The sequence below is a fragment of the Maylandia zebra genome, linkage group LG12 (assembly GCF_041146795.1).
Source record: "Maylandia zebra isolate NMK-2024a linkage group LG12, Mzebra_GT3a, whole genome shotgun sequence".
Taxonomy (NCBI): Eukaryota; Metazoa; Chordata; class Actinopteri; order Cichliformes; family Cichlidae; genus Maylandia; species Maylandia zebra.
Window position 1 is genome coordinate 6,722,409 of NC_135178.1, and position 24,869 is coordinate 6,747,277.

General features: G+C 42.1%; 2 protein-coding genes across 2 annotated transcripts; both read left to right on the top strand.

Annotated features, from left to right (window-relative positions):
* Positions 1-133: 133 nt before the first annotated feature.
* snrnp27 (small nuclear ribonucleoprotein 27 (U4/U6.U5)) lies at positions 134-5,123 on the top strand. Its single transcript, XM_004567280.3, has 6 exons — positions 134-334; positions 1,543-1,669; positions 2,025-2,137; positions 2,246-2,325; positions 4,398-4,462; positions 4,814-5,123. Exons 1-6 carry the CDS (start codon positions 298-300, stop codon positions 4,866-4,868), a joined length of 477 nt encoding a protein of 158 aa, XP_004567337.1. The 5' UTR covers positions 134-297; the 3' UTR covers positions 4,869-5,123.
* An 898-nt stretch (positions 5,124-6,021) lies between these two features.
* On the top strand, positions 6,022-24,592 carry mxd1 (MAX dimerization protein 1). The gene is made up of 6 exons (XM_004567282.6): positions 6,022-7,029; positions 7,674-7,773; positions 14,658-14,687; positions 18,983-19,097; positions 19,286-19,445; positions 20,868-24,592. Exons 1-6 carry the CDS (start codon positions 6,963-6,965, stop codon positions 21,062-21,064), a joined length of 669 nt encoding a protein of 222 aa, XP_004567339.2. The 5' UTR covers positions 6,022-6,962; the 3' UTR covers positions 21,065-24,592.
* Positions 24,593-24,869: the final 277 nt, after the last annotated feature.

Consider the following 24,869-nt stretch of genomic DNA (forward strand, 5'->3'; position numbering starts at 1 on the left):
AGAAGAAGAAGAAGAATGAACAACAGCTTTTATTCATTACTAGCTGGTCTTGGATGTTTTGGTTAACATCATAAAGGCTATGCCACCAAACAAGAAAACTATCCTCCAGGTTGGTAGAGGGCGCTCTTCTTCCTGTACGTGACCGGAAACTTGCATACGAAGCTCAAGAAAAAAAAAGAGACCGGTTTGGAGTAGCATTTAGTAGCATCCACCAGCGACATACAAATAACTTCCAGCTGATTTGTATTACATTTATTTTCCATTTTTTGTGAGTCTAGTATCTTATCTGTTCGGAGAATGGGTAGGAGCAGGAGTCGAACTCCTCCAAGACGAGGTAAGAAACTGAAGTAGCTAGCTGTTTTTCTGTTAACGTCGTCTCTTCGCCAACACGCCGAGAAGTAAATGTGCTTTATGAAATCGCGTTTTTCTGCCTGATAAAGATAATAACCTATACCTCAAAGGGACTAGAAGCAAAACTGATATTTTAATTGTAACTGTGTGCATCGACTGGGTTGTCGTATTAACAAAAGGTTCTAGATGTGTGGAGAACTCGCAGTAGCTTCGATACGATTCCCGAGCTGCGTTCACGTACTGTGCATAAAATGGGGGATAAACAAAAACACTCTCCAGGGGTCCACGGGAGGAGAAGACGCCATCCTAACCAGCAGTGCATTTTTGGGTCTGATGTAGGGTTTTTGTTTTTTGTTTGGTTGGGGTTTTTTTGGAATAAAAAAAACTGCATGTTAAAAATATATATTTCTGCGTGATTTATCAGGATAATTAACGTGTGTTTTGCAAAGATACAGCTTTGATTCAAAGATACAGAAAATCTGCTGGATAAATTACAGTTTAATTTCCCGAGATTTTTGTATGATCAGTTTGGGAAATCCAATACACGGTCCTCTATTTTTAGAGGTTAAAAATTGATGCATAGTGGACTAACAAGCAGTTTCAGGGTCAGTCGAGGACTGTATGCTTGTTGTACTCTCACGCATGAAGCGGATATAATATCTCATAGCCTCTCACTGTCATTTCAATTTTTGCTAAATAGTTAATGCAACATTTTTTTTATTAAACCCTATAAATTAAAGGTGAAAGTCTATGCTATGGTCACGTCTGGTGGGTTCCTAAATGGTACAGTACTTTTGACTATAAATGGCAAATGAACTGGTACTAATTTAGCACCTTGTACTCGGTTTGCTTTTTACTACAACCAAGGTAAGTAGCAAGAAATTGTGTGCTGATTATGGTTGGCCCAATTTCAGACATGATACCAGTACCTATGAAAATACATAATACTCCATCCTACAGAAGTAATAGCAAAACAGTTATTTCTAAAAAAAAAAGTTGTTAAATTTCAACCAGTTTTTCCCAATTATATGTGAGATTTAGACGTTTTATTTTATATGGTATGGCAGAAATCCAACACAGTACAGAAGAAAATAGCCGACGTTTGGATTTTTAAGACTGCTACAGTATATAGATGCCAGTCTGCTGTTCAAGACGCTTCAGTTAATGCCATGATGTCATTTCGTCCTCCAGAAAGAAGACGTTCCCGCTCAACTTCTAGAGAGCGTGAGCGAAGACGAAGGGAGCGGGATCGCTCTCGAGATCGGGAACGGGACCGTCGCAGGAGTCGCTCACGGTCTCCTCACAGGAGACGCTCAAGGTGAATTTTTGTTTGTTGGTGTATTTGTTTTTGTGTTTAGAGAAACTTTGTTTTCAAGACTAATATTTCCACCTCATTTACTATTTTAGAGACCTTACCCATGCAGAGCTGTGATAGATTTTGGTCACAATGAGTATTGTTAGTATATACTGAATAAACGGCAGTTTCCAGTTTACTATCACAGAGAAGTGTTGTTTCAGATGAGTAGTGGTGCACTTGTGATTTTCTTTGCCCTTTGTTAACAAACTTTTTGTCGAGATTCTTTTAAACAATACAAGAGCACCACAAAGTGCCTTATTTGCTCTGATTAGATGTGATAACCCATCCTGCAGCCATCACTGTGCTCCTTTTGCAGGTCTCCCCGACGTCATCGATCCTCCTCCCTCTCTCCTTCGAGACAAAAGGAGAGACGAGATGATGAGCGCAAAGACTCAAAGGAAAAGACGGCAAAGCCCATTCAGATCTCAGGTATCAGACATTATTTATACACTTGCACATTAAGCAGGAATCTTAGTTTTTCAGGCATTTTGTAGTAACAGAGACTAAATTCAATGTTTTTTTCTATTTTTTAAATAGCGGAGGACATGCAGGGCAAAACGGAGGAGGAGATTGAGATGATGAAGCTTATGGGATTTGGGAACTTTGATACCAGCAAGGTGAGAGTTGTTCTATGTGTTATGCAGCCACAAGGGGGTGCAGTTTATTTCTAATAAAGTTCACTACACACACACACACACACACACACACAGTATGTTTGCATTTATTTCAGTGGATTGAAATGGAACTTCCAAAAGCACATTGGCACTGATGAAATTGATTAGAGCAGCTGCTGTAAAAAGCAGGTTGTCCTTGTTTAAATAAAGGGGACATTTTTCACATTTTTCCCTTGACTCTTTCTATTTAGGGGAATACTGTTGTTTTTGAGTTATGGTTCTTTTTTCCCCCCTGCTTATCTGTCAAATTGGAGCGTGCACGCTCCAATTTGCATAACTATTTTCAAATCCCTATTATATTTTCGTTTTTGCTGCAGGTTGTAAAAACTAGTGTATCTCAAAAATGAAATTATAAAGACACTCAAAATAAATTTCCTGTGGCTGGGAACTATTTTGTGAAACTTTGCATTTACAGTTTTGGGGGATGTACCTCTGAAGTTTCTGTAACTAGAAAAATTTGTAAAAAAAAAAACAATTTTCAGTTTCTTTTTTAGTTTATTGCACATTTTTGGTATTTATGTAGTTACTATGGACATATTGCATTCGTATGATTTAAATTTAGGATATAATGATTTTATTGATGTATAGCAACTGGAAATGCTCCAAAAATGGCACTACAGCATGTAATAATGTAAAGATAAGCTCAGGCGGACTTGGTTCTATGGTGGGCTTAAAACGGTTAAAAATTGACATAATTGACACATACTGAAATGTTTGTACATGAATCTACATTCATGTACAAATAGAGCAGCTTTCACATGACAGCAAGCCCCCCATGGCTAATGTAAGTTTGCAGTACTGTGCAAGAGTCTTGAGCCGCTCTCATTTATTTTGCTTCTATAACGAGCAGTGTTATAACCCTAACCCTTTAGGGACTTTTGTTGCTAATAGCCTGTCACAGTATCTAAAAGTAATATTCTTTTGAAGTAGGAACAAATCCAGCAATGACCTGGCACAGGGAAGCATCTGACCCTTCGGGTGGTCATCTGTTCACTGAAGCCTCATCAAAAATAGTGTTAGTGGAAAGGTGAAACCATTCTTAAGGAAGAATAAAAGGAGAAAAGGCTGAAGTGTTCCAAATTACACAAGAACTGAACTGAAAATCGGTGGTAACAAGTCTTAGACATGATAAATCAAAATGTGAGTTTCTTGGTTCAGTTTTTCATAATATGTATGCAGGAGGTTAAGATAGAGGTACAACACTGAGTGTCTGCAGCAATCTAAAACAGAGGGTGGGGGCTTTTTTGTGGTTTGGGGCTGCACTTCAAGCAGTGCTGTTCAGTATGAACACAGAAAAGTACCATCATTTTAATCAACCATGTAATAGCATCTGGGAAGCATGTGACTGGCAAGGGCTTCATTGTTTAGCATGACCCAGTCACACTGCCAAAGCACACCCGGTTAGATAGCTGAGCATCAACATTATTGAAGCAATGTGGGATCATCTTGACAGAAAACAGAATAACAGGCACATTAAAAATAAAGATTCAATCAAATCAAATTGTTAGCTATAAGAATAGATTAACATTCTAAATGGTATGAAACCTGTCTATTATGAAAATGATCAAAAGGGGAAAATAAGTGGATAGACTTAAAGTAATCACTAAATAAAGAGTAGCAGTTACAAGAAGTGGATGAATAGTTGCAATTATAAGCTAATAGTTGTGGTTGGGCAAACTGTTTATCCAATAAGAGTTGGTAAGCTTAATATAATCACAAAGAGCAAACAGTGGGTTGAAAAGGGTCACTTCAAAACTCAGTCCATTGAACACTAGCAGTGTTATTGTTGATAAAGAGGTTCCTCTGGCAGGCCACTGGGTTTGTGTCCTATTAACAAAACTGTTTTCCACTGATCAAAATCCTTCAGTTCCGTGAAATGCATATTTAGAGAATTCCAACTGCTATCATGAGCTTGACCCAATTCAGCTTCATCTGTACACTGTCATGTTTAGCTAAGAATGTTTTTTAAAAGTTTGTTTCGTGATATGTCATGCAGTAACATTGTTTTTACACAGGGGAAGAAGACTGATGGCTCAAGTAACGCGTATGCCGTCAATGTGACCATGAAGAGAAAATACAGGTAGGTCATTGAACAGAAACAAGCATTTGTAGTTGTTTGGTTGTGCCGTGTCTGTACAGTGCAGCACGTCTCTTTGGATATTTCATAAGCTTTCCTTTGTTAGTGACAGATCCTTTTTAAAGTTTCTTTTGGAGCCCCAGCTGTTAGTCGTGTTGCTGAGTTACGTCAATTTTTCTGCCCCCCTCTTCACAGTGTGCACTCTCAGCATCTATCACTGTTAAAGTAGCCAATCACCTCCGCAGGTGTTTCTATGCAGAGATGCCAACGCTCCCATTGGTGCTCGATGATGTAATCTGTGTGTGTTGGGAGGGAAACAGTGATATAATGTTTTCTTATATATTTATTTTACAGGCAGTACATGAACAGAAAGGGTGGATTTAACAGGCCGCTGGACTTCATTGCTTGAAAGTATCATCAACTCCAATGTTCCCCAATAAGTTTACCTGTGTGTACCCTCCCTTCCCCCCACCCTTATGAAAATAGATGGCATGTTCAATATCTTACGTGTTTTGTGTGATTTAACAGTCGTGTATATACCTTTTTATAAGCAAATGCATACATGTAAATAGAAGTACCTGCAAGATGTACTCACAGCTGGGTGAGACTGAGCTTAATATTGCTGACATGGATGATTTATTTGAAATAAAAGCATTAAAAAAAACATGCTTTCTGTCCTGATTATGAAAATTAATTTATTAAAATGCTTATGCACTGATTAAATATCCATCCGCTAGGTTGTGCAGGAACACGGTTTCTTTTGAAATAATGGCTAAATATGACATTATTCATTGTCCCTTTTAAGGATTGAATAGGATCAGATTGGTTATTCCTGTGAATGCTTGCGTTTCTTTCTAGTTTAAATATAGCATAATCTCATTTGGTGTTCTCTGAGAAATGTATCCTATAGGATTGTTTCAAATCCAGGTTTAAATTCAGTCCTACGTAAAGGCTGCTAAGAAACCTTTCCTGGGGTGGTATTTGTTCAAGTCCAGGGTTTATCGTGCTCTAAAATAATGATCCCTCTCATTTTGAAGCAAGCGTTTAAATGTTTCATACTAGATTGGATCGGCTGTGCTGTCTGACAGAACCGACCCACCAAAATAACCAATCCCTGTACTTGTCCTTACCCCAACTACCAATCATAACCGAGCATCCCTCCGGCAGATCCAATCTAGCGCCGAGCCTTTTAAAGCCATTATGGATCAGAAAGCAACAAGCGGGCGCATGCGTGCAGATAGTTTGTGACGGAGAAGAAAGAGACCAATGATAAGAGGTCATGTGAATTGGACCAATCATGTATCACAAAATTTATTAAATGACACAACGGGAGCCAATCGCTGCCATACACCGAGAAACAGCATGGCAGAGAGGCGTGTTGATTGTCAAAAGCGGGCGTTGTCAGATAGGCTCGTGCCCACTAGGGCCAATAGCTGTCAAGTTCATAGAAAAAAACAACCAATTACTGTGTAGGAGTGTATAGCGCAGAAACTGTCTCCATTGTGGCTGTACACAGTGTGTTTCAGCCGATGTTAATTAGAACCAAAATGGCTGCTTAAGGTCCACAGTTGAAGTAAGCGCTGAACCCTCTCTGCAATTGACGGTTTTAACGCCGAATAGGAGCTTGAGAGGTTATACTCAGTATCCAATCACATTGCAGCACCCAGAATCTTTGTACAGTACAGTAGAGAGCTGGTGTCCAGATCAACAAGCCACTATTTTGGAAGCTGTTTGACAAACAGTCACTCTTCTTCAGTTGATGTCAGTCGCTATCTGCGTTTCCAGCGAGACGTATCGCGCGTTAAACCGGCGCAAAACTAACCAGCCATAGCTCTGAACCGATAAGGTTGGATGACATCGTCGGCTGAACTTTAAAACAGCTAGCTCTTTTATATATATATATATATATATAATTTTCACAAGGCAAGTGTCTAGCAACTGTACATGCTAACGTTCTTTTTTCACTGGCCGAAGCTTTTCCAAATACAACCGAGATAGCAAGAACTTTCCATATTTAATTTGACAGCTTAACATTGGCGCTAACGTTAGCCAGCCTTTTTTTCACCAAATAGAGCAATTCGGGGATTATTTTTGTATGTCACACAGCCTTTCGTTTTGTTTTTGTCAACAAGCCGTCTTTTCTCGAAGAGCCAACTATAAAGCTGACGATATTTAGCTGTCATTTTGACTTAAAAGGGAACAAAGTAACCTTAGCTCCTGAAGAAGTGTTATTAGTGTCAGCCCTTACTAGCCAGCTAACACCATATCCTTAATTTAACAACCACAGAGGAAGTTTGGCTTTTCGAACTGACTGGTGCTGCATTCAAGGCCTTTAACAGTGAAGGACCAACTCTGTAACGCGCTCTCTCTGGCTCTTTAAAAATAATAACTGACAGAACAGCGAGCTACCCAAGTGTGAAAAAGAAGCAGGACCCTGAAGCAGCCTGTGTACAGCCACGGAATTCCTTTTAGGATTGTTAAATTATCAGTGTTATTGTTTAAAATGGCGGCGATCGGAATGGTGCAGATGTTGATCGAAGCAGCCGAGTACCTTGATCGCAGGGAACGAGGTAAAGTATCATTGTATTCTTTTCTACTCTTTTCTTATTCACTCTGTGCAATGTAACATTAACACCCCTCCCCCTCCGAATCACTCGGATTTAAGCACACGTCGTTTGATGCGTTCCTAAATCCTGTTGCTTCCCATTATTATTCTTATTACATCAAACAATCAGGCCATGAAATAAATTCATAAATGTCGAATTTCACGCATCGATTCAGCAGGCTGCATCACCTGCCCCAAACAGGTGCTAATAAATATGTGATTACAGGCGCATAATGCATACGTGTAAAGACAAACGGGCATTTGCATTCGCGATAATGAAAGAATGAATGCATATGTGGCAGATGTGCAGGGAGACATTGTTTTCGTGGACGCCCCTCCTTTCCTTCTGTTGTGGTTTGCTAGTGGGGTTTATTCCAGTTCAAGATGACATCATTGTCCATCCCGAGGAAGGGGGAAAGGGCTAAAAGATACTACTTGAGACCCATTCCCCGCATGCCTGCTAAAAAGCATAAGACATTGCTGCGGGATGCCAAAAGCTAAAGCTGAAATGTGACACATTGTGCAGTCTCTCCTTCTGTTCACTGTGGGTATATTTTCCATTGCAGGATTTCAGGACATGTGACCACTATGTTGTTTACTTGCTTGCAGAAGCTGAACATGGCTATGCCTCCATGCCGCCATTCATCAGCAGCCGGGAGAGGGAAAGTTTGAAAAGGAAAAGCAAAAGCAAGAAAAACACAAGTAGCAGGTAAAGGCAAAACTGTACATGCCTGATTGGTTTCCTGCTCTGCAACAAGTCGCCCATCACATCCCCACTTCAGGGGTCCCCCGCACCCCCCCCCCCCCCCCCCCCTCTCTTCCCCTCCTCACTTCTTGGAGGATTAAGCCATTCTTCATCACACTAGTGTTTGTGTTTCAAGTCAAAATCCTTATTTGGTGCTTGTGATGTGAGGCTTGCTTTTTCATTTTTAAAATTTTTTTTTTTATGCATTTCTGTACTGTGCTTCCAGGTGGACACGCTAACTGCCCAAATTTAAAATGGCAGGAAGTGCAGTGAGTTCAGAGATAGCAGCCTCATCCCTATTTGCATAATTTGTTATATTCACAGCAACGCTGTTGAAACAGCGACTTTGTGCTCTTGGCCAAACATGGTCACAATCAAACATCCAAAGCTTTGAAAAGGGTTATGACTGCGAGACACTACCTTGTTGTTTTGACATCAAATAGTGACCGGGTCAGACACACTGTTACAAACACCAATCTAACTGCAAAGAAAAGACAGACAGGCTAGGCCAATTTTATAATCAAAATAACATGTTAATGCCTTTTACGTAATATATCTGCAAAAAAAATTGTATTTGTATGTATCTGATCATGTATTTTGCTGAGAGCTTATCTGTAGAAGCTTTCGGATTGTTACAGAAAATAAGTCAGCTCTCTGATCTTCCACTGTAAGCTATAGATACGGTTAGCGTCTGATCACCATATCTGCATTTCAGTCATTCCTGCACACTTTATGATGTTGATGAAGAATAGAACATAGGATTATGAATTATCTATTATCTTTTTTATCACTGACTGCCACAGTGAGAGCACAGCTGATGTCAGCTAATGTTTTAACCGCCTGCCTGTTGCATCTTTGTTTCTTCAACCAACACAAAATACCACAATACTTATAATAGTATTTTTCACGTATGTGTTTTACGTGTTCAGTTTTTAGTATACCTAATATAGTGAAAATATCAGCATTTATTTTCTTATTTTCTCATAGAATAACACTATCTGCAGTCAGTTTACTAATGGACAGTGTTCTTATCATGAATGTTTAGTCATTGGTAACCAGGTGACCCTTACTGCCTCATGTTGGTTTACCAGCTAGCTTTCAAGTTATGTTGCAGTTTTAGTGATCCCCATGCTTCCCCAGAGAGGATCTCTCCCAGGGTTGGACAGGCTCCAACTCCACCGTGTACAGCGAGTGACTACAGTTGTCCCTCTACCCTGAAGTTTCACTTGGAGATGGAAGACCTCTCTAAGCAGAATCTGCAGCACATAGAGAACTGGTTCAGCTCACTGACGCTGCATAGAAGAGCAAGAGCTAGTCTCACTAGCTGCATACTGAGTCGGTGGAGGTTGAGTTGGTACAAAGGATTAAAGACTTACTGGAGTAGCAGCTGATTGCATTGTTTAGTTATTTATTTGATTCGAAATATTTGCAGAGAAGAAAATTCTGATAAACAGTATTATATAATAAATAACCTATTATATGAGGTTGCCATGGGGTGCCTGTGCCATGCACCCCATGGCACAGGGTGCATGCGTACATGTTCAATCCATAGCTTGTATGAAAAAGATTTACTGTACGTAGGCTGAGTTAACATTTACATGATGTGCAGACTATGCCTTATCTGTCAGTGAAGTATTGATGGAAAAGCATCTACCAATGGTGGTAAAGGATTGTGTTGACTGACATATGACAGGGTGGCACATGTGCAAGAGGATAACCTATGCAACCAGAACCTGAAATATCTGCTGGTGTCCACCCATCAGCTCACCTTATATGTGGACAGGGCTTTAGAAGCGCTCCATAATCTGTCAACAGCACTGACATGCTGTATGCATAGGCCACTTTAGGTGTTGCTACCAAGTAATATTTTGTAATTCAGAGTCTAATGGCTAATTCATATATAACACTGCAGAAAAGGTCCTCTGATGTCACACGTATGTGTGAGTCTGTTAGGTTAAGATTACGTTTAGTCTTCCCCATGTGTTCTTTAAAGTATATGAGTGACAGATACAAACGTCATCCTGGCTTAAAGTCATTGACCCCACAGTAAGGAAAAGTGGGTCAGTCAAGGTGATGCAGAAGACATTTAAGTGAGTCCGGTGGTGGTGAGTCCAGTTTGCTGTCATGATCCTGTGTAGGAAGTTATCTCCTGTGTGTACAAACTTTACCAAAGAAAAGGCAGGTTTAAACTACTGCAGGTGATTGTTTCAACAGAGAGGATGAAGTAAATTAAAGGCTGTTGGAAACTGATCTTTGAGATAAAACAGTGACATCTAGGCACCTGCTTCTGTCCTTCAGTAAACACAAAACTGACATATTGTTGATCCCAACCTTTATGTGCCTTCTTTTCATTCAAACATTTTAAAAAAGCAGCAGATCAAAGAAGCAACTGATGAGAGCACCACCAGCTGTTTGCACAGATCCAGTAATTAATATAAATATTTTAAAGTGCTTGATGGTTCATATTGCATGAAGCTGCAATAAAAAGTTTCGATGCTACAGTTACAGAAGAGTTTCATAATACCTCTAAAAATATTTCAGAGACATGCTTTGTTGGTGAAACTGGTGTATCAGGTGTATTGCCATGAGGGTACACTGTTCATCCATTGTTCATCCGTCAGTGCAGAAAATATATGCTGGGGTGCATAATCTGCTTTGTGTAGGACTCATCTGATGTAGGATTGTAGGTATATTTTCTGGACTATCAACACTCTTTTCTACTCCTGTATTTGTATGGTTTTTGTAGCAGTTACATCTGCCTCTGATTTGATAGAAATCTAGACATTTTCCTGTTATTCCTGATCACTGGTATACTTTAAAAAAAAAAAAAAAACATTGTGCGGTTTTCTGTAAGTGGCTGACGTAACTAAAAGTAAACAATAAAAGAGGGAAAACTAAATGTGCAATGGAGGAAATGAATTTGGAAGAAGTTGAGGTGCATCTTGTGACTCATAAAGCTGACCAGCCTGACTCTGGATGGTTAATCTAATAACTTTGTGGCCAAGAATTCAAGTGTAGTCAAAAGAAAACAGTTTAGCCAACTTATAGAAACCAGCATCATGTCTGAAATATACATTTCCTGTCTTATCTATACAGTTATGATGTTCATACTAAATATGGTCAAAGGTTTAAATAATGACATCTGAGTATGTCCCAGTAATCCCAGAAAGCCAATTACTCAGGCTTCAGACAGTTTTTTTCTACTCTGGGATCTTTATCATGTCAGAGAGTGTATGCAGCTCTGGTTGTGAGCATAGAAGCTTCACCAATCTGCTGATCAGTCAATGTCTTTATGAGGGACAGTTAATCGGAGGAAAGCTTAGTTCAGAAAATTGTGGTGTTAAAGGAGAAGAGCTAAAAACGGCTTGTTTCACAGTTAATGAAGTGATGGAGCTGCACTAAGGTCTGCTATAAGATAAATATGAATTTAGGACATTTTTTTTATATTCACAGCTGTGTATGATGTCAATGAGAGTGTTAATGTTTGTCTCTGACACAATCAAGTTTGATTGTGATCTCAGAAGCCCCACCCATTTCCTCTGCAAACCTTCTCTTCATGTGGGGCAATCACAAGAAAGTTGTGGGGTAGGGGAGCTAAAGCAGCTTCTTTCGCGTGGATTGTGAACTGAACGGCGGCACAAAGGCCCATTAGGAGAGATATGTGACCATTATTTTGAACTGTAAATTATGCAAAGCTCCTCTGGTCTAGAAATAAATATATGAAGCTGAAAATATACAGCATTGGTCCTCTTTATTAAAGGAAACAACTGCTTATTCATTACATCGAGCAGTATATCAGTTGATTTCGACAAAAGTGACTGGGACAAATTTGGAGTGTGCTACCATTTCTGCTGTGATTTCAAAAACATTGCTATTTAAGGGCAGCAGAATCACACGGCATTAATAAGGGTATCTCTGCAACGATGATTTGATGTAGTCGGATCTGACATTGTCTCTTGGTGATTAACAGTACAGAATAACCTGGGTTGATCTCTGCTGGAAAAGATCAAATCAATTAATTGGTGTTATTTGATCAGTTTTATTTTGTTTCTGCTGCTGATTCTGGTCAAATATAGGGCAGGCATTTATATTTGAATTTATACATATGCCCCTCCGGTTTCTGCCATTTCCCCCGAAGCGTAGATGTGTGAGTAGTAGTAGTGGGGGAGGGGACTCGCCATGTTTCTGGCGTGGACGTGTGCATGTGTGTCAGTAGTAAGGAGTCCACCCTCCCCCTCATTTCTCTCTCTGTCTCCCTCTCGCATTTCTCTCTCCTCACCTCCTCCATCCTTCTGTGTCTTTCCTGCTCTGCTCTCACTTTTGGCCGTCAGTGGAGAACAGCAGCGCCTCCATTACAGACAAGGAGAAAGAGTCCTCCCCCTCCTCACTCACAAACACACACATTCATTCAATACGCAACTACAGTGCACTGTGGAAATTACACGAGGAGCTTGCCATAATCATTCTGCAGTCAACTGGTGCCTTTCGGTGGTCATCACGCCGTGTTGTTCAGGCTGATGCAGCTGAAAGAAAAGTGCGCTGGTGAATCGTTTGGCAGCAACTCTGTGATCCAGTATTTAACCTTCTGAGGACCTCTGAGGTGACAGTAGCTCATTTAGTGAGACTTGTTTGTTGTGTGTTTTCTCTATTTTTGGTCAGTGATTTCCTCTCCAAAAACAAATGTTGAGGTTGACCCACAAGCCTGTCTGTCACAAGGCTCTGTATAGTTCTGTGACAAAAAAGTACTTTCCCAAGATTCAGAAGCTTGTAGAACCACCTTTAAGCAATACCTCGAAGTAGCTGTCTCCTTATGACTTTATCTGTCTCTCACATCATTGTTGAGGAATTTTGACCTACTCGTCTTGACAGCATTGGTTCAGTTCATTGGGTTTGCAGGTATTTTTGATGCACTTCTCACTTAAGATTGCACCACAGCATTTCAGTAAGGTTGAGATCTGAACTTTGACACTGCAGAATCTTAATTATTTTCTTTTTAGTCGTTCTGTTTGAGCCAAGCTTTATCTGTCAGACAGATGGCCTCACATTATAATTCACAATACTTTATTATACAGAGAAATTCATGGTTGACTGAGTGATTGTAAGGTGTCCAAATCCTGTGCCTGCAACATAAGTCCAAGTCAGCACCCCTCTATAAGTTAATATGTGGTCTTTGGGCTGGCACTGTGTAGTATAGCCAAACATCTCCAATTTGGTCTAATCTGTCTAAAGGACATTGTTTCAAAATTGTTTGGGTTTGTTCAGGTGCAACTTTGGGACCCTAAACTGTGCTCCTATGTTCTTTTAGGGGAGAGAAGAGACTTTCTCCTGTCAGTCTTTCCAAATCAACCATATGTTCATTCTTTTTTGAACTGTACTGTTATGAACTTTAATATTTAACATACTAACTGAGGCCAGTAGTTTCTCTGAGCACTGCACAGAGGGAATTTGCTGGGCCATCTACTCTTCGAAAGATTGTGGCCCTGTGTTAACACACACCTGAGTGCTCCAGCCCAGCAAACTGCAAAAACCTCAGCTTTTATAGAGGTGCTCACACTTGGAGATGATCAGTTAAACAAATGCATTTAATTAGCAGCACCTGGCTGCTGTTTAAGATCTTAGTTCCTATGCAAGCAGAAAATGTGTGTATTTAGTTTTCTCCTGTGGAAACCTTCTTTTTCATATGACTGTACTTTAAGTAACTAGAACAGTGATGGAGTTGGAAATTAGCATAGCATGTCATCTTAAATATTGCTTCTGCATTGTGGTGGCATAGGTGTGTTTGGTAAAGTAGCAGAGAGCTATGAGGTGTCTCAGAGCCTGAAATCTAGCCTCAGTGAGTGGGATCACTTCCCTGCCAGCTCTGTTATGTCACTAGCGGCTGTCTGCCCCATACAGGAATGTACACTGGCTAGAGGGGGCCAAGTGACAGAGAGAACACCCAAAGCGAGTGGCAGAAAGACAGCCACACACATGCTGCAGTGACACGCTGCGACACAGTGAAAATATGGTCAACCCCGAGCTTTAAACCCAGGTTTGGCCCAGCAACTGAGATTACACACGAGGGGGCACCTTTGAGGTTGTGTTTGTGTGTATGTGTGTAGGCAGGACAGTGCATTAGTTTGCAGAGCTGGAAAAATGCAGAGGCTATTTTGGGATTCAGCATGGGGGTGGATGGTGGGGTTCAGGTGGAGGTTGAGTAGCGTTCAAGAATGTAGAGGGGATCTTCTTCTCTGCTCGTGACCTGCTCTCCTGTTTATCCTTTCTCTCACAGGTCAGACACATTTCTACCAAACCCTACACTTGACCCCATTTCTGTGTGTGTGTGTACGTGTGTGTGTTACAGATAGAGAGATGTTTTAATACTGCAATGACAGAGTCATGCTGGCCGCGAGCACACCTCTATCTCTCATTTTACCTTCACTGTGTTCCCCCCACCCCCACTCTGCTCAGGCTTGCATGTACAATGGATAATCAGGCAATATGAAGGGACAGAGTCCCATCTACTCCTGTTTCTGGTTACTGTTACTATGTTTACCGTCGGGCCTCCTCATCACGTATCTGTGTACGAGTGTGGTCCTTAAAAAAAGCTTCCACCATGAAACAGGCCTCAGGCATAAGAACACCCAGGCTTTTCTTCATTTTTTTTCTGTCTTTTTTTCCCTCTTTGAATCTTATTTTGTAAGCAGCTCCGGCTGTTCACAGACTCCCACACAACCCAATCTCGTGCTCCCTCCTCTGCCTGGATTGCGGTGCATGTGGAGAAGGGGAAGCCTTAGCTTTTTTCATTTTAATCAGTGGCTTTTTTATTATGTCTGATTTTTCACATGTGTTTTGTTTTATCTCTGCAGGTCTACACACAACGAAATGGAAAAGAACAGGTAAAAAAAAAGAAATCAAATCTCTCTGTGTGTTTGTGTTCTTCAATCCATGAAAATATCAATTCACGCCACCCCATGCCCTCCCACACTGAGGAAGTCTTTAAATTAGTTCAGTGCCAGTTCAGGTCCTGTAACCTGTAACATAATCTGAAACCTTTTTGAAAGAAGGTACATTTTTTAAAGTTCCAGATCTAAGGTGAATGCTCTCAGAGTGACTATCAGGATTTTAAAATTGTAGTAGGCGAATCTCTGGTGATGTGGTGTGACGTGTTCGTTGGTCCTCTTTTATGAGCCTGCTTACATGCATGAGTGGGCGATCAAAAGAAAAGCAGCGCGTATGTAGACAGGTGAAGCTGGACCTCAACTTTTTATCAGGTGAATTATTGAGCGCGATTCAGTGGAATCCTCGGGTTTATCGGTGAAGCCGCACAGCAGACCCGTGAGAAGCAGGATCCCTTCTGCATATGGATGGGCCCGACGTAGGTCAGATGCACATTAAACAGGCTCACATCACGCGCCTTTCTGGTGGATTAAGAAACCTACAGTTACGAACTAAGGCTGACGGCTCGCCTGTTGCATGAATGCACAAATTGCAGAGAAACTAGTTGAGCTAGATTACAGTCCTGAATAAACCTTACCTTTTCTCTTTTGGCGCGTTGCCATCGTGAAACAAAAGCACAAGTTTTATTTGTGTACTGCCCTGTTAGCTTATGTAAGAGGTAAGCTGTATAACCCGTGATAAGCAGAAGGGAGACGTGGCATATCTAGACATGGTGGACGTGTTGTTTTTTGTAAACTCGTAACTAATCAAGTTTGAATTTAGGTGATAAGGGGGTAATGAGAATAAAATGAGCTTTATGGTGTAGTTAAGTAATTTCTTTTGAGGGGGGTGGAAGTTATGATGAACAAAAGGAACTAAGGAGAGAATCGTTTCATGCTTGAACAGAGCCACTGTTTTGTCACGGTGCCCTCCTGACACTGATGAGATGAACGACGGGGTCACGGTTGTATCAGGTGGCTCACTGTGCTCTCTGGCTCCTGAGAGCAGCCGATCTAGTTTCAGTGCTGCACAACTTGGTTGTCTTGACAACATTTTGGAGAGCATTCATTCATGATAATTTGGTTATGTAATGGAAATAAATGTAAAAGTTATCAGAGGAGATGGTTTACTAGCAAAAGGGTGGAGGTGAAAACATTGAACGGTTAGAGTTAGGTACTGTTGAAACTGTCATGACGCTCGTTAATCAATTCTGCTTCCTGAATTTGCTGATTTTCTTTTAGCTTATGTGAACATAAATTGTCCCAACAATTGATAAAAGCCATTTTTGGATGATTGTAAAGTCCTCAGTTTACATATGTAAAGCAATAGGAGTCATATTTTGATACAGTCTCTGTCACTCTCTGAGCTAGATGATCCAAACCAGCCGCTCAGTGGACAGGCTGAGCCCTCTGTATGTGTTTGTGGACACACCTCATACCCTGCAGTAAAACACAATTATGACCACTAGAGAACCTACTTAGTTAGTTTCTCCCACCACTAACGTGATGATGGAAAGCCATCAGTGGCGAGTAGTAAATTAGTCACAGCAGCCCACTGCTAGGAAAGCCTCAGGAGTGCAATGAGACCCAACCTCCCTTCCATCAGTATTGGCTTGGTTAAATTACTCACTGTTAGAGGTCAGAGGCCAAGAGCCCTGAAAGCGAGGTGATTTACTGCTAATCAGGCAAAGTGCACCAGCTGACCTAGTTGGGAGAAACCATTTTGGGTCAAAGGGGTGACGACAGCTGCAACTGCTTTGAGTATAACAAACTGAGGCGGCGCATTCACCTCATTTTGGACCAGACACATGCATTCAGGTCAGTCGTATGCAAGTGTGAAACAAGGCCAGAGAAATGTAGGCTGTGGCCTGAGGCTGCAGCTCCACATTTACTGTATAGTTACCTATTGACACAGTGAACCAGAATAACCTGTCACTGGAATAGCTGTGTGTTAGGACCACGCCGTAGTGTTTCTCTGAATCGCCATGTGACTCGTGCTGTTTGAGTCTGCTCTCTGTCAGTGTTTAACAAACATTAGCCAGCCCTTATTATGTCAGAACAACACAGGCCGGACCATTTCCATGTTATGTAATGACAGTCTGCATGTCCTTTGGACTGAGTCAGCTGAGAAGCAGGCACTTGGCTTCAGCTGTTTTGTATGTGCGTGCAAAAGCTCTGCTCGCCGATTGTGTGTTTATCTTTTTAAAGGGCAAGGGGTTGAGAATATATTTGTGCGCTTCCACTGCCCAGAGTCAAATCAGCCTCGTAGCTCTCCATGCGCACCATTTGAATAAACTCTTTCCGGCAGTGACGCTCACGTTAGGATTATTTGCAGCAGACAATAAGTGAGCGGCTCAGCCGGCCAGCCCTTCAGCTGCACAGTCAAAAAAAAAGAATAAAAAGAAAGAAAGAAAACAATTTTTACACTCATTCTCAGGAAGAGTCTGACGTACACACGCCCACTCGCTCAGGCAAACACAAGCGCACAGACACGTACACACTGTGACGAGGCTGGAGCTGGAGGTGTGTGTTGTGTAACAGCGGGGTCAAGTGGTCACCAACACCCACCAGACCTTAGAAATTGCCAAGGCTGCCAGCATAGAGGGGCTGAGGGGCATACAGGTGGAAACAGAGGCTGTGAACTGTGTATAGGTGTGTGTGACTGGGGTATAAAGGGCAAGTGACATCAATCATCAGTTGCAGTTCTGAATATATGGTGCAGATGGCTTTCTGGTTTTCTTCTTGTTTAAGAGGACCGTTGGCGCACATCCTGTCGAGCTCTATTATGTAATAGTTAACACACTGCTGACTTCCTGAAACATACAGGGCGCCTCTTTCCGTTTGCTCCTACCTTTATACTCTTTGATCCCAAAGGTTGCATTAAAGAGGAGAAAGTGTTTAGTGGCTCCAGTCTGACAAATACTTGCAGTAATGACACCTGGTTGATGAGGCCTGAAGAGTACAAAGGCAGTTCACTGCAGCTTGTTCCTCATATTTGCTTTGATGCTAGGAACTTATCGGCTGGTATTGCTTCAGCACACGCAAATCTCCTCTTTGAACTAACTCAATTTGTGTGAAGTGGACAAAAAATTCCACCCTGACTATGACAGTTACTGTCACAACAAGGAAGTATTCCCACTCTATTTAATGCTTTAACTTCCTGCTGAAACAGAAAGGATCCACTGCTGCTTGTAATCACCTGCAACAAGTAGAGACAAGACATACCACAGATGAGGGAAAAAAAAAAAGAGTCCTGTCCTCACAGCAGTCTGGCGCAGAAATGCTAATTGGTCCTAATTATCTGGCCATGTCACTGTGCAGTAGTCATGGATACATATTACATCACTTTAGGATTTGGTTTGTTGTGTTTTTTAAGACTGCCGTTAAACTTGTCTAAATGTGAGCATTCAGAATATGCGTGCTACCAATGAAGTAAAAGTATACCTGGATAGAAAAACTCAATGGAACTCCATCAGTCATGGATTGGCCAGTACTTCAATAATAAGTCCAACATTGTTAAAGCAGTGTGGGATTGTGTTGGCAGAGAACAAGAGGCAGCCAACATCCAAAGAGCTTTGAATGTCATTCAGGAAGCCTGGAGAACTATTCCTGAAGAGTACTTGAAGAAAGACAGGAAGCCGTGCCTAAGGCAGTTCAGGCTGTGTAGAGGAATAAAGGAAGGTGTATTGGCTTTCAGACTCATTAGAATTGTCCAACACTGATTTTGCCTAATATACTGTATTTCCATGTGTGTTTGCACGTTTGCATAAGTCATTTCACCTATTTCCCATGTTCCTAGAAAAGTCTAATGACACAAGACTGATTCGAGGCTTGTCAGAGTAAAAGATGGCAAAAAACGCTGCCGTTATAATTCACCTGTTCATTTGTCAGTATTTGGAGAAATGTAAACACAGTCCTTTCAGGGCTCTTAGTATGAAGACAAAATCTCCCCTGGATGTATTTTAAGAGGTTGCTTGTTTCCCCTCAGTGAAAAATCTGAGGTCCTTGAAGCCCAATCATCCAAGTGAATTTTAAGTAAAAGGTCAATTTCAATACAAGAGTAGAACTTCTTGTAGAGAGAAAAAAACAGGATAGTTTAAGATATTTGCATTCAGCTTTTCAAAGCTCAGGTAAAGACTAGTTTTTATCAGGGATTTTCAGATTTCAGTGGCCTACCTTCTTGTTTTGTTTTTGCTTTTTGTTTTTCTGTACATTTAATAGCATCTTCCACCTTCATTTTTATCTTTCCTCTTCAGACGGGCACATCTACGACTGTGTTTGGAGCGCTTGAAATCCCTCGTTCCCTTGGGACCAGATGCTAACAGGCACACCACCCTCAGCCTGCTGATGAAGGCCAAAGATCACATCAAGGTGCGTGGATGTGCGCATGCACCACTCACCTAATCGGTGTGAAGAGGGCAATTTGTTGACCGCTGCGGTTGCTGAGTGTGTTAGTAATTGCGTGTTTCAGTAGCTGATAAGCTGCTGTGGACACGTACACAGGAGCAGATTAGGAGCTGTTCATGAAGCGCGCCGTTTTCTCTCCTTCTTCCTTGCAGAGGTTGGAGGAGGGCGAGAGGAAAGCTCAGCACACTTTGGAGCAGCTACAACGGGAGCGGAGACACCTGAGGAGGCGTCTAGAGCAGCTGGGAGTGGAGAGGACCCGCATGGACAGCACCGGCTCCACTCAGTCCTCTGATAAGTCCGACTCTGACCAGGGTGAGGCTGCACACAGGCAGAGCTGTGGCCAGCTCAGACGACTTTGTTACCACCACATGCTTTTATTCATGTCACTCTTCACATGTTTCATGTCTGGAACCTCCGGGCAAATATTCAGATGGTTTAACATCTTCTCTCAAAGCACATGAAAAAAATATGGAGGTGAACCGTTGTGCAGGAAGTTCAGAATAGGCATCATTTTATTGTTCTTGTGTCAGGTATCGTCTTCATCATCATCACTAAACACAATCTTCCACAGTGCAAAGTAAAGCGTCTTAGTAAATACACTGCTTATAAAAACACACTCATCAGATCTTAATGTGAAAAAAACATTCTGGATATCTATACTGATGTGGACGAGGTAAAGTGTTAGGAATGAAAGGATGCTACATTTCTTGATACAAACAAAAGTGATCAACCTACAGAGCGCTCAATTTAATAATACCCCAAAAATCCAAGTGAAAAAAAATTATGCATCAAACGCCTCCGTTCTGACAAATGTCATTGCAGCAACTCCAAATGATACTCAGCAGTTTATACTGAGTGCCATTTATGTGCCATTCATTGTTGTTTAGTCATATGGTTAATGTCCTCCCTCCAAAGCAAATGATGTAAAAGAGGAAAGAAGAAACATGGAGAAGTAATAGTTTGTGGATCATATGCATGCTTGATGATATCAGGGCATGCTTCTAATGAGACAACAGATGATGTCCTGTACATTTCCTCCCAGGTCTGGACCAGGACGTCCCTGATCTCCTGCTCTCATCTGTAAAAACACACAGGGCGACAGTGGTGGACATGCCAAATCTGCTACTCTATGGCAAATGCCAATCAGCTCCACAGTGCTGTGTAGTTAGCACCAGGCCCAGTGGGAAACCTCAGTCCGCGCTCAATGAAGTCTGATTGTTTGGTCAGACACATTCACTCCAGCGGCCTGTTTGGAAGTCATTTGTAGCTCTGACAGTGCTCCTAGCACAAATGAGCACTGTCAGTGTTCACTTTTTCTTTTCTTTTTTTGTCTATTTGGACCGGGTTACAGGGACATGACATCAAACAACCTGAATGCATTAAGTCACTCAATAAAAGAGCAAAATCAAAAACCTTTAAATGGTTAAAATGAAAACAGATCTGTGCATGTGTCACCCTTATGCTGTGTAGCTTTGTCCCTGTTGTTTAAAGGGGATTTTAAATACAGGAAAAAAGAGCTTTTGCAGGATGTGCAGAGCAGGGAGTTACCAGCTGCTGCTGCTGCTGCTGGCTGTACAGGTTCCACCATTAACTCGCACTAGTTGTTTAATTAGTGTTACTAGTAATAATAACATCCTCTCTATAAGCGGAGAAACTTGAGTAGATGAATAATATGACATAGTTGTCATTCAGCTCTTTAATGGTGTCGTGTTTGTGTTCTTGTTGTTCAAACAGAGGACCTGGATGTGGACGTGGAGGGGATGGACTACCTGCTGGGTGACTTGGAGTGGAGCACCAGCAGCGTGAGCGACTCAGGGGACGAGCGAGGCAGCCTGCGCAGCAGCTGTAGCGATGAGGGCTACTCCAGCGCCAGCCTGCAGCACGTGCAGGACACTCAGGAGAAGGCTAAGCAGCTGGGCTGCAGCCTATAAACAGCACTCGTCACTGACCCAGCACCCACCTCTTTCCCTCAGCCCCCTCACCACTCCTTGGTCCCGCTCCGACCTCACCTCCCCTTCCTTCCCTTCTTCCTCCCTCTTTACCAGGACTGACCAAGTCTGAGGCCCCTCCTCCAGCTGGGCCTCCGCGGACTTCCTGTCTGCACACCGACTTCCATTCAGACTGCAACACCTCCAAGACATCCAGCCCATCATCAGCGGTCAGTCTTTAGGGTGTCCCCCGCTCTGCTCCGCACCGATAATACGAGCGGGACGTCAAAGACACTCCACCCCCCCCAACCACCCCTACCCCCATCCGACAAAAAAAACACAAAAACAGAACACAACTTTCAGCCAGAGAATGTTACCACACAATGTCCCACTGCCTCTTTTTCTATGCCTCAAGAGCCATGGGAAGCACTTATGAGATTTCACCCATACTTCACACACATAACATCAACTCGCACGTACACACACATACACACACAGACCGCTCCATCTCTCCCAAAGGTGTGATGCTGACATGGTGCGGGGCTTTTTTTGTTTATTTTTTTGCTTTTGCGTCCCGCTCACCGGTCGACCGTATGTGCATGGTACTTTGCACTTAAAATAGCTTTTTTTGTAAACAAAACTATCACCTTTTTCAAACACTGTCCCTTAGCAAAGCCCCACCCAACCCTCCCGCTGCAGCCATGGCAGCAATGCCACCAGATGAACTGAGTGTTTGAAAAACATGTCAGTCGGCAGACTTTGTGGACACTAAACTAGAGCGCGCGTGTGTGTGTGTGTGTGTGTGTGTGTGTGAGTGATGTTAAACTGTCGACAGCAATACGTCCCTCAGTACTCGGGCTTTGGCAGGCAGGCTCGCAACTGCCCTGTAATCTTTTGTCCACGCCTGCCCTTTAGAGCAAAAAGTAACAGAAAAACCGACAAAAAAGAAAAAAACAAACAAAAAAAATTGTGCAGCATGAGATTGTGACTGGGGAGGGTTTTCAGGGGTGGGTTTGATTGTTTTTATGCCGCTCTCTGATGACGGGGCATTTATTTTATGTTTTTCAAACATCATCCCTTTCTTATGTGTGCTTGTCATGGATATTATGAACACCAGCCACTGGGCCCAATACTGGTACGCTCTGGCGGGTGTTGGTACGTTTTTGTACACTACTTCTTCACTGCCCCATTCACCAGGTATTAAACAGGAAGGGAATCTACTGAGAGCACATTCCACTTATGTAAAGAAGACAGGCAGGTGAGGCTGAGAGCATTATTTCATTATTTGTTGTTGTTTTGGTTTGCGAGTGGATGTTCCTACCAGTTATTTATGAAGAGAGTCCAGTTTGAGATGAAGTGAATCACTCGGAAATACAAATGGTCGGCTTTGACTTTTCAACGGGAGCACACACACACACACACACACACACACACACACACACACACACACACACACAGGATCTCTCTTTCTCTCTGCTCACAGCTAAACTAAATCAGTTTTCTCTCCCTCGCCTTGCCTTCATAGCTATTTATTGTTTTAGCAGAAATATATACCTTTTAATGTAAATAGTTTACAGAAAGAAGTGTCTATCAGCAGATGTATTTATTAGATAAATCTATAGATGAATATACAAAAACAATCTATTTAATTAGTTATAGCTTATGTTCTTCTTGTGAGGTTTGAGTTTTTCCTATATGTAGTTTGTTTGCACAGCCTAGTCAATCCATAAAATATTGAGAAATGTCTCTTTGTGCCTCAAGGCTTTAGTGTCTGTCTGAATTCAGCACGGTGCTCCTAGGAAGTGATTTCTTTGTGGCTGATTCTGATTTTTCTTTTAGCCATTTTCGAAGCCCATAAGAGAAGGATAATGGGACAAAAAAACTGAAGAACTTAAAAAAGAAAATGATTAGAAAGTAGAAAAAGTGAGAGGAGCAGGTGTCCGGGTCAAGCGCAGTGGCGCTGCCGGTTTACCTCCCAACACCCCTTTCCCTCCCCCACGCCCGTGCCTCAGACAAAATGGCTCTTGAGCCTTGTGAGATTTTTTTTCTTCTTCTTTTTCTTTTTACCCCACCTCTTCCTCCTCCTCCTCTTCACGTGTGGTTCCCAGTCATCACGGGCAGGGACAGGAGCGCAGATCTGTTGTCGTTTCTTCTGAATGTACGCGTTATCAACCCCTGCAGTCGTAGCAGCACGGTGCCAAAAGAAGCTCCCTGCGTGTTGTGCATGCGCCACTTGCAGATCTCAGTTTAAAGCATGATGATGGTACGCCAAAAAACACAAAAACACAAAAAAAAGGAGGAAAAAAAAGGAAAGCAGAAAAATAGATATGAGATTGTTTAGTCGTTGAGTGTCGAACGCTGCTTATTTTTGTCCAAACGGAGAGGGACTGTGCAGCCACGCTAACCAGGTGGGGGTTGGGGGGGTGGGGGTGTTGAAAAGTAGGTGTGAGTGGGCAGGTGTGTTCACTGTAATGCCATCTGTCGGTGCATACGTGTGTGTACAGTATGTGAGCGTGTGTGTGTGTGAGTTTACTGCATTATTGTCTTCAGAGATGTATTTTTTTGGTAGTAGAGGGTGGGTGATTTTAAAAACATTGTAAATCCATGTTTCTGTTTATTTGTTTTATTTGAAGAAGAGCATTAATGTCTTTCTGTGGTAGCCACCATTTTTTTTTCTCTCCTCCCCATCCATCGTCTCATTTCTGTCTTCCACTAATCTCTGTGTGTGTGTGCGTGTGTGTGTGTTTGTGCCATGCAACCATGTGTGAGCAATACACCCTCCTCCACATGCTGCGTTGGCATCAGTGGTTCAGGCAAAGTGTGTGTGTGTGTGTGTGTGTGTGTGTGTGTGTGTGTGTGTGTAGCTGGGCAGTGTACTGTATGTGTCAGTGATCACATCGCACCCCTCTCACTTCCAGTACAAAGACCCTGGTGCTCTCAGCATCTGCCTTAAGAAGCAGGTGTGGAATCTCTCAAAGAACAAGACTACAGTCAGACCAGTTGTTTAAGCTACAGCTTTCCACATCAGGGGAAAACTCACGTTCATGTGTATATTTGGCTTTTCTTTTCTTTTTTTGCACACTTGCATACAAAGCGGCTCAAAACGGACACACCTGTTACGGCCTAACAGACGCATACAGTGTGTTTACGACAACAGCGACGTGCATCACAAAGGTCATTCCCTTCTTTTCTTCTTCGTGACGGGTCTCAGGCGTGGTGCTCTCATCGCATTAGACACAAAACACACAAGACAACACCCCCTCGTCACGGCTCCATCGAACATCGTCGTCACCTCCTGCCTTTCTTCTCAGAAAGGTCAAACGTCTGTTTGCTGAATAATAACATTAAGGTTTGTGCACTTAACTTTTTAAGAAATTGGAGAATTTGGACACTGTCTTCTAAAGAAATCTCTTCAAATGTAAGAGAGGGGAGAAACAGCCCCCCTTTGATAATGAATCGTTGAGCAGCAATTTATATTTGCCAGTGATATTAAAATGAATTAAACATTTGAAACCCTTGTTTACCTACCTATCTCCTTGTCGTGGTCTTTGTTCATGGTTTGTGATTATTAAGCATACGGGACGAGGACAAATGGAGGCTGTCAGGGGAAATCCAGCCCACCGGTTTCTCATACAATGGGTAATTTTCACGTAGAGGTTGAGTAGACGGTAATGAGGAGCATTTTTTTTGTGTGTGTGTGTGAAGATAATATAAAAAGAAAGCCTTAGCAGGGGCTTGATCCTCGCCAGCCATCCATTGTGTTCCAGAGTAATCTGTTGGCCAAATCCCATGTTTGTGTGATCACCGC